Source organism: Pongo abelii, chromosome 3, assembly GCF_028885655.2.
Source record: "Pongo abelii isolate AG06213 chromosome 3, NHGRI_mPonAbe1-v2.0_pri, whole genome shotgun sequence".
Classification (NCBI taxonomy): Eukaryota; Metazoa; Chordata; class Mammalia; order Primates; family Hominidae; genus Pongo; species Pongo abelii.
This window is the reverse complement of record NC_071988.2, coordinates 174,541,573-174,552,036: the sequence shown is the minus strand read 5'-3', so window position 1 is coordinate 174,552,036 and position 10,464 is coordinate 174,541,573. Positions and strand designations below refer to the sequence as shown.

General features: G+C 43.6%; 1 protein-coding gene across 1 annotated transcript in view; it reads left to right on the top strand.

The window, feature by feature from the left end:
• Positions 1-1,365: 1,365 nt before the first annotated feature.
• The window catches only part of TMEM154 (transmembrane protein 154), a 54,279-nt gene continuing 45,180 nt past the window's right edge, over positions 1,366-10,464 (top strand). Inside the window, exon 1 of the mRNA XM_002815217.5 lies at positions 1,366-1,549. Coding sequence (XP_002815263.1) covers positions 1,486-1,549 — 64 coding nt within the window. The 5' untranslated portion in view covers positions 1,366-1,485. The remainder of the gene's footprint in view (positions 1,550-10,464) is intronic.

The following is a 10,464-nucleotide window of genomic DNA, read 5'->3' as shown; positions in this document are numbered from 1 at the left end:
TCACCCAGTTTTGAGCATGTCTGTTTTCTCCTGCTGTTTGTTCTGTATTGTCACCTATGGTGCAAAAAGCATATTTTATCAAGAGTTGACTTAATTGCCAGTTTAAAACATTAAAGTGCATACTGTAAATCCATTAACAAACTGATCATTACATCAATCACCAACCTATTTCTTGTGGATAATAACTGAGATAAACAGTGACTAATGACATTGAAAAGCAGCAATACATTAAAGAAAAAATTAACAGCTATGTCAGGGGCTAAGGAATTCCAGTCACCTCATATGTTTGCACCAACCAGATCACTGAAGACAAACGACGGGAAGTGGTGACTCAGATGGTAATCTTCAGGGAAAGGTTTAGAGATGAGATGTGTCTGATGCCTCAACACTACCCCTCTCTCCATCTGTCTGTCTCTCTTGGCACCACGATTATGAAACTGCATTCTGAATGCTTAGGCCCTAAACCTAAACCAAGGGAAGGACCTCCAACAGAACACCCAACACACACTAATCTCCCCTGTATACTAGACACGACCTTTCTGTATTGTTTTGATTGGATAGGATTTCCACCATTATTCTATTTCAATTCAGTCCTGTTTTGTTTGTTGTCTGAGAACTTGATCGTCAAGTAAGAAGGAAGGAAGGTGAGATGCAGATTCACCGCTACCTCCACCCTCAGAGCATATCCTCCTTTGGAAATGGACCTTGAAAAGATCATTTCTCTCTGGGGAAGCGGAACATAACCTTCAGGTGTGGGTGTGGCATCCACCTCCATCTGGCGAGGGCCTTGGTGGGAGGAGGGCATTCGAGGGTGGAGAAAGGAGAATGGGCCTGGCAGGAGAGAAGTGGTCTGGCAGTTTTCTGATGATGCAGTTGTCCCTGCTGTCTGGCCTGCGCTATCCAACACAGCAGCCACTAGCCACTTGGAGTTATTAAAATTTCATAAAAATTCAATAAAGTTTAAAATTCCATCAGCACTAGCCTCATTTCAAATGCTCAGCGGCCAGCGTGGTTGATACTGTACTGGACGGCGCAGACTTGGAACATTTCCATCAGGGCAGAAAGTTCTACAGGACAGCTTCTTCCTAGGCTCTAGGCAGCCCCGGAGCCTCACCTGGGGGATAAGCAAAATCACAGAGTGAGAATGCGTGTGGTCCAGGACCCCTCCCAGTCCCAGATACCGAATGACATCTGAGCAAGGGACTCTGTTGTCCCGGGGACGGTTTCAAAAGCTGGAGGCCGAGACTCCAAAGGGCTGGAGAGGCGTGCTAATAGAATCAGTGCTTCAACAGCAACTTCTCTTTTGCAATCCTTGCTGGTCTGACAGGCTCCTGCAGAATTACATCACTTCCTAAAAAACAGGCACACACCTCTCCTTCAAGTCAGCACCGACCCAAACAAGCAGGAAACAGGAAATGTTCACGTTTCAGAGAGGCTGCAGCTCGGCGCAGCATCCTGAGCGCGCCTCTGCCGAGGCGAGCGGACATGCAGGCTCCCCGCGCAGCCCTAGTCTTCGCCCTGGTGATCGCGCTCGTTCCCGTCGGCCGGGGTAAGCCGCCTCCACTTCCTACTCCTGGGAAGGAGGATCGCAAAACCTGGTAGGGTGCCCGAGGCTACAGAACTCTGCCGGGGGGGTGACACCCAGAAAATCTAATCCTTTCTGTGAAAGAAGTGGAGAAAATTAAAACTCCTTTTTTGGGGGGGTGGGATGGAGAGGGGACTTCGCTTTCGCTGCAGCTGTCTAAACTGGCTCCAGCTCTCTCACTTCATTTAATCCTCTTTCAGTCTTTGTCCTCTAGGATGTGTGCGTCCCTGTAATTTACCAGCTTTAATGGGCATATTAAGAAAACCATAAACTTTTTGGCAGTTTATGTAAAAAAAAAAAGCTTCAATCGGCTGAAACAGAGACATGATTAATTTGCTTTTAATGGTGTGGGCTGAGAAGTCTGCTGGTTCCAAAATCTCCTGGAAAAACTGGGGTGTGAAAATTTACTACTAGAAAGCATACTAAAGAAACGACATAAACTTAAAAAAAAAAAGGAAAAGGGAAATTATCCGAAGAGGTACCAAAGAGCTATGTGTTAGAGGGTATCCCTCTAACACATCAAGTAAGGTCTTTCATCCACTTTTATTGCACCTTGTTATTTTTACAGATTTTTTTTTGCATTGATTGTTACTAATGAAGATTTGTTTGAAAAAGTAATATGATTGGAACCAATCAAAGGTATTGGAAAAAACAAAATATTGAATCTCATTATTATGGGCTAAAAGCAACAACTGATTTACACCCTTGCCAGTTGCTACAACAAGCACAAGCACCCTCAGCTGCCTCTCTTGTTGACTTGCCCTTGGGCAAATACACTCGCTGCCCGTTGTTTCTGTCGATGAACACCGACTGCTTCTAGTGTAGGGCAGTATTTACCAAGCAAAAGGAAAGTTCTCAAGCTACAGTTCTTTAGATAGAGTGAGGGACATCAGCCACAACCTAACAGATGTGACAACTTCCTGGAGGTCAGCAGCCAGCACCCAGCCACCCCACCCCATCAATTTCTCTTCCCCTGGGTGTTCTCCATGTGGTCCCCCAGGCATCTGAGGTAGAAAACAAAGTGGAAGGCAAATCATTCCAGCTGAAAAGATGTCTGGTTAAATTGAGTTTAGTGTTCAGAGTGGGTTTGGAAGTTGATGTGTTGTTTTATGCCCAGTGTTTTGGAGCTGGAAGGGAACTTGAAGATGATGCAGCTGAAACCATATTGGGCACACAGGTGAAGAAACAGAGGTGGAAGAAGGGAGATGTCTGGGTCTTGCTGCTAGTCAGCTCTTCTGGCTTCTACTCCAGAGTTCTTTGAGCTCCTCCACCCCCCCACCACCACTGCCCCCCTCCCCCCACCGCCGCCCCGAGAACCGATCACTGTCTCTGCCAAGAGTTCTGGAACCTTTCATAGTAGGACATCAGGGAAGAAAAGCCTAGCCATCCTCCTTCCACCTCTTCTATTGCGCAACGCTGCCACAGGTGCCGCAAACACTCCCTTAATACTAATTTATCTTGCCTGAACTTTTTTTTTAGCTTCTAAAAAATGATTGAGTCCTAGTGTCTGCAATTCAGGAGATGCAAAAAGAGAATCCGAAGAGACTCGGTTAAAGTTGCCTTTCTGACACCTGAATCCGATCATACACATCTTCCCCCTTAAGGACCCCTCATTTATGCCCTTTCACTTGTTCCTCATTTTTGCCCCTTAGACTCTCACTGCAACCTCCTTCCCAGTGGCACCTCCTTTCAGTTGTCTTCCCACCCCCGGCTCTTGCCTATAATGAATACATTCTTTTTCCTACCTAGCAAATTCTTGTGTCACCTTAAAAGTATCAAACTAAATGTGATCTCCTCCTTGATGTCTCCTTTCTCTGCCCCTTCCCTGGAGCTCTACTTGTACCTGCTGCTGTGCCCCCATAGACCTAAACTTCTGCTAATCACTTTGAACCATATTTGTGTCCATGCCTCCTAACTGGCTGTGAACAACTCCAGGGAAAATCCTCTGTAGTTCACCTTTGACTTTCCAAAATCCTGTAAGGGCTCAGCATAAATTAGAAAATAATTGTTGATAAATATGAAAATCATCCCTAGAATGGATATGAGGCTGATTACAAAACAAAACAAAACAAAACAAAACAAAAAAACCTGATAGCTCCTGTAAACAGGTAGTGTTGGAATGTAAAGAGAAGTCAAAGATGAAAAGTTGCATTTCAGTAGAGTGCAGGGATTACCTAAATAATCCAACATGCTCATTGGGCCCTGCCGGGATTCCCAATGTCTGAAAAATGCCCACTTGCAAAAAGCTGTTGAATAAAAGCTATGACTTTGAGATGATTCATCATGGAAAAGGTGATTTTAAATTAAAGATTTTTAAGATTAATTAATGTACACTACTTTTAGCTAATAGTGCCTAAGGCTTCAGGATATGAGTTACTTTCTGGGTGTCACAGGTATATTTCCTTGAATTTTTCAAAAAATACCTGGGGATGTTTGTTAGAAGAATCCAACCTACTGAACGGCCTGACGCTTTGTGAGTATACTCTGAGATGCATCTCAAATTAAGCCTTTATTAACAACGAGCAGGCAACATAAGATAATATCTGCAGTTGCATGAGACCAGCACTCTTAGCTCTGAGTCAGAGACCTCTTCTCTTTTTAGAGATAGATAGTCTGACATAGAATTGAGTTCTACCCCAAGAGAAATAATTCACTTGGAAGTCACCAGGAGAGAAATAAGAAAGCAGCTTTTCTGGGACTATAATCAAATGGGTGAGCATAGTTAAAGGAAAGCTTGGGCCTAGGTGTCTTGGCCAGTGTAGGATCCTAAGAAATTTCAAACTCAAGGAGACATTCTGCTCATGGAGTAAAGCGGGGCAGGGGTGTCCCCATCTCTGTTCTTTATGCCCTGTCAATGTCAGCTTAATACTATCAGAAAACCAAAAGCAATTTCCTAAATATCAAAAGCATGGGATTTATTAGTTGCCACAAGCAGAATTGTTGCAGAAGGGAGAGCTAAAGGCCATGAGGCAGAAACAAGGATGCTGTGAGTGTTTTGGTGGCCAAACAGAGAGAAATGGGAGATTTTCTGGGCTGGTTCAGAAGAATAAGAATTATGTAAGTATTGGATGAATCTTGACAAGGAGAGAAAGAATAGTAGAAAATACTAGCTATGTAAGTAAGGCTACACATTCTGACACTGGTATGGCATATCTTATTTTAATGAACACGGCTGACATCTGCTGTTTCCTGGGACAGTCCCAATTTCAAGTATTAATAACAATGGTAGCTAACATATATAGAACTCATTATACGTCAGGCACTGTTCTAAACGCTACATACACTAACTCATTTAATTCTCAGAACAACCTTATAAGGTAGGCACTATTATCCCTGTTTTTACATTTGAGAAAACTGAGGCACAGACAGGCTAAGTGACTTGCCCAAGGTCACACAGCTAATTAGTGAATCTAAGTAAGATTCTGCCTCAGGAGTCCATACTGTAATCGTACTCCATACTACCTCTGGGTTTCCAGGCTCTGGCCAGGCTACTCGTCTAGTTTTGGGTTTAGAAAACTGTGGTTGTTGAACCTTTCCAGCTGTAGGTGCAGCACAGAACTCTTGACTAGGCTTTGCGGTTGCTGCATGTCAATTATAGAGCTGCATTTGTTTGCACTGGATCAGAGACTGGCTGAAAGGAAGAGGAATGATGAGAGTTGGGTTAAAACTCAGACTGCTGAGGAGGAAGGGAGGGGCTGAAAGAGGTGCAGAGTGAGCACAAGAGAATCTGGGGATTTAAGACTAGAAGCAGGAAAAACGGAATGTTGAAGTCACTGGGTAAGAGGCTTCAGGGTGTGGGAACCAGCGAGGAAAAGAACAGCCTTATGTCAGGCAGTCACTGTGGGAGAGCCCTACTGAGAACTGGCCATTACGACCAAATACTCTAAGGGACTCCCCCAGAAAACAGACAGAGAGGATGAGCTTTAAAGTCCTTCTGTGTCTGAAATTTGGAATCTCAGAAAACCAGAAGAGAGAAGATATTGACTGGGATGGGCTCAATTCTGTAACGAAACAATGCAAACTGCAGCTTGCCTATTCGTATGTAGTTTGTACCACTCTTAAATGTTGGCAAAGATATGGAGAGACAGGAACTCTGCACTACTGGTCTGAGGGTAGATTAGTGCAATCACCTTGTCTATCTTGATGGTCAAGCCATCCACTGGGCTTTTAATTTTAGTCATCATTATTTGGCATTTCTAGAAAATTTATTCTTTTTTTTTCTTTCTGAGACAGAGTTTCACTCTTGTTGCCCAGGCTGGAGTGCAATGGCACGATCTTGGCTCACCGCAACCTCTGCCTCGCGGGTTCAAGCGATTCTCCTGCCTCAGCCTCCTGAGTAGCTGGGATTACAGGCATGCGCCAGCACACCCGGCTGATTTTGTATTTTTAGTAGAGATGGGGTTTCTCCATGTTGGTCAGCCTGGTCTCAAACTCCTGACCGCAGGAGATCCACCCTCCTTGGCCTCCCAAAGTGCTAGGATTACAGGCGTGAGCCACCGCACCTGGCCTATGTGTTCTTTTTTTATACACATTGTGCTTTGGGTTTTTTTTCCCTTGTGTTATTTATTCCTTCTTTTATGTCATTATTTTAAACATCTTATTATCTATTTGGTAACTTTTAGCTAAAGTTTGTGTAGACATAATCTTGCTGCTTGTCATATCTGTTGCCTCACGTTCTTTTTTTTTTTTTTTTTGAGATGGAGTCTCGCTCTGCTGCCCAGGCTGGAGTGCAGTGGTGTGATCTCGGCTCACTGCAACCTCCACTTCCTGAGTTCAAGCCAATTCTCCTGCCTCAGCCTCCCCAGTAGCTGGGATTACAGGTGCATGCCACCACACCTGGCTGATTTTTGTATTTTTAGTACAGACAGGGTTTCATTATGTTGGCCAGGCTGGTCTTGAACTCCTGACTTCAGGTGATCCACTCACCTCGGCCACCCAAAGTGCTGGGATTACAGGTATGAGCCACCGCGCCTGGCCTTGCCTCCCATTCTTGATGGAAATCCTGGGGGCCCTGAGAGCAGAACCTGGTACACCGAGGATGGCTTACCCTACTTAATAGAACCCCAAATTATCTGATCCCGTCACCAAGCTACTATAAAGTGCTCTAAGCCCCAATTCTTTTCTAATATAACCCCAGCCTTGTCATCACAAACTAGGATTTGCAAGAAACTGATACAGGGGTGTGCTTAAGGGAGCCCTTGATTGGACCTCAGGCTCAATGCCCAGCCTTGAATGGGAAGTGGCAGGCATCAGAGGTCAGCTTCCAAGAGCTGCAGGAGGAAGCAACAAAGCCTCCATGAGGGGGTAAGCTGGCAGACCAGAGCCGGCAGTGGAGCCAAGCCAGGCGCCAGAAGTAGGTAACCAAGGAGACTGAACTGGTTGCCCTCAAGAAAGAAGAAAGGAATAGACTAATCCAAATTGAAAATCAGAGGAGGGCCCAGGTTCCTCAGGTGTCAGGATGATGGCAAGATCAGCCTGGGGTAGCTGACCTGACTCTGAACTTTGCCAAAGTCATTTCAGTGACTTTTTTTTCTTATACCATGGTCTGAAGTTTTAGCTTTAACTGTTGACCCAGTGAATGGACAGGAGCTCCCTGAAAACATTATATAGCCTGTTATCTCCCTGGGCCCACACCTTTGTTGAGGAAATCCCCATTGGTAGATATAACTCCAAATTTCAACTTTCTCTAAGCATTTAAAAATACATATCTCTTCTAAGCCTTAGGCATTTTCTTGCTTTCTTGAGATTTCTTTATGCATTTAAAAGATTGCCTGTTATGTTTTATTCAACATTTCTAGGTGTTGCACATTGGGAGAATTTTCAGGTTACCACATTTATCAGATTATATGAAAGAGGAAATTTTTCTATACAACCATTCTGGAGAATAATTTGGAAATATTACATAAGCAGAAGATGTTCATGCTCCACAATCCCAAGAATTGACTCCTAGCTCACTCACAAATGTGCAGTCAAAAGATATGGCTGAGGTTGTTGATGACAGCATTGTTTGTAAAAATGAAAAACAAAACAAAACAAAATGAAAGCAACCTAAATATCTATCAACAAAAGGAAAAATAAAATTTAGTATAGTCACGGAATGAGTACAACATAACAAGTAAAATTAATGAATTCCAGCCAAATGTATCAAGGTGAATCAGTCTCAAAAGTCATGTTGATACATGTATCAAATGTATCAAGCCAAATGTATCAAAAGTCATGTTGACGAAAAAGTCAGTTAAAGATTATTATGCCACCAGGCATGGTGGCTCAGGACTGTAATCCCAGCACTTTGGGAGGCAGAGGCAGGCGGATCACTTGAGGTCAGGAGTTCGAGACTAGCTTGACCAATGTGGTGAAATTCCATCTCTACTAAAAATACAAAAATTAGCTGGGCATGGTGGCGCATGCCTGTAGTCCCAGCTACTCGGGAGGCTAAGGCAGGAGAATTGCTTGAACCTGGGAGGCAATAGTTGCAGTGAGCTGAGATTGTGTCACTTCACTCCAGCCTGGGTAACAGAGTGAGATTCTGTCTCAAAACAAATAAAGAAGTAAATAAAATTATTATGCAGAGGCGGGGTGGGGAAAAAAAAGAAAAAAAGATTACTGTGCATAGAATAATTATACTTATTTAAACATTTTTAAACATCCAAAATTATGCTATATATTGCTTAGGGACATAGACATGTTTGAAAAGTGGGAATGATACACAGTAACTTTAAGACAATAATTACCTTTGACGAGTGAGGAAGAGAAATGAGATCAGGGAGGGGTATAATGAGGGCTTCAATTATATCCAAAATATTGTTTCTGTCAGCGAAAAGATGGTAGTCCAGGGCTCAGCAAACTAAGACCCATGGGCCAAACCCAGCCAGCTTCCTTTATTTCCAAGCTAAGATTGATTTTTACATTTGTAAATGGTTATATCTTTAATGTTTATATAAATAAGTGCTTTCATAATAGCTGGTATTTGCCTCTTGGCCTGCAAAATCTAAAATGTTTACTCTCTAGCCTTTTAAGAGAAAGTTTGCCAACCTCTGCTCTTGTCAATATGGAAAAATTTAAGATAATTAGGGGATGAGTGCCTTGTTACTTGTTAAATCATTCTCTATTCTTTTCAGTAGGTGTACTTTCATAATGGAAAATAATGAGAGAGCCTGTGAGTTCTTCTTGCTCTCCTCCATCTTTCTTTTCCACATCTCCCAGTATCTTTGAAGATGGTCAATACACTCTCATTTTCTCACATTCCATTCATTTCTCAATCCTCTGCCATGTGGCTACTGTGTCAGGTACAGATTTCAGATCGCTCTGTCTCCATCATCAGTGCCTCCTAAAAGCTAAACCCAAAAGACCCATTTCTGTGCTTATTTTATGTTTTTCTCCATAGCACTTGTCCTAATTAATCAGTAATTGCAGCTCTCTTATCCTTGATCTTCACGATGCTCTTTTCTTCTGGGTCCCCTCCTCGATGCTCTTTTCTTCTGGGTCCCCTCCTCGATGCTCTTTTCTTCTGGGTCCCCTCCTCGATGCTCTTTTCTTCTGGGTCCCCTCCTCGATGCTCTTTTCTTCTGGGTCCCCTCCTGTGACTCTGATTGCTTCTTTCCAGTGTTTGGTTATGAATCTTTCTCTACCACCTGCTCATTTCATGTCAGTGTTCTTTTTCTTTTCTCACTCCTTACACCAGTCCTGAGTCATGACAACCCTTTTTTTTTTTTTTAAGGGTTTCACTTTGTCACCCAGGCTGTATAGTACAGTGGCACGATCTTGGATTCAAGCCTCTGGGTTCAAGCAATCCTCCCACCTCAGCCTCCTGAGTAGCTGGGACTACAGGCACATGCCACTACGCCTGGCTAATTTTTGCTTTTTTTTTTTTTGTACAGATAGGGTCTCTCTATGTTGCTCAGCTGGTCTTGAATTTTTGGGCTCAAGCCATCCTCCCACTTAGGCGTCCCAAAGTGCTGGGATTATAGGCGTGAGACATTGAGCCCAGCCACACCCACTTTCATGTCACTCCTGGGTTGAGGATTCCCAAATAACCACCTCCAGCCAGACCTATCTGCCCAACCTGGTATTTTCATCACCAGGTTTCCCTGGACATGTCACAGGGGCCTTAAACTCAGTTCCAAAACAATACTCATTCTTTGCTCCCTGCCAGTTCAGACTCCTGTGGGCTCTCACCTAGGCTATTTTGATAACTTCTTAACCAGTCTTCTTGCCTCTACTCTCATCTGCAACCCATTTTCACATAACCTCCAGAGTGATGGTTCTGCAATAAAAATCGAATCATTTCCTCCTGTACTCATGCCTCAGTGGTTCTTCATCTCCTTGAGATAGAGTCCAATCCCCTTGGCATCATTACAAGCTAATGATGAGCTGGTCTTGAGTTCCTTTCCTGCTTTACATTTGTTACTTCCTGCTTCCCACTGTGAGCCCTATAATACAGCCACTTGAGTGTGCCAAGCTCTGTCGGGCCACTGAGTCTTTCTGTATGCTGTGCCCTCAACTGTAATGCCTTTCTCTTCCCTCTTTGCTTGAAGAACTCCCAAGTTTCAACTGACTGGTCCACTCCTCTGCATCAAATACCTGAGTACCCCTTAGCCTCAAACGCAATGAAGGTCTTCCTTTCCCATGTGCTCATGAGACTTTGTATGCAAACACATGATGGCTTTTATTAATCTGTATTATAATTACTGATTTGCATGCCATCGTCCCTACTTAACAGCCACTTCCCTGGGAGGCAGAAGCTGGTCTCATTCACCTTCACTTGCCAAAGCTTAGAATGGCGACTTGCACGTTAATAGGCACACAACAAAAGTGTAGTGGCTAACTAAATGAATGCATAAACAACATGAAATTTATCAAATGCCCCGAGATTTACTTGT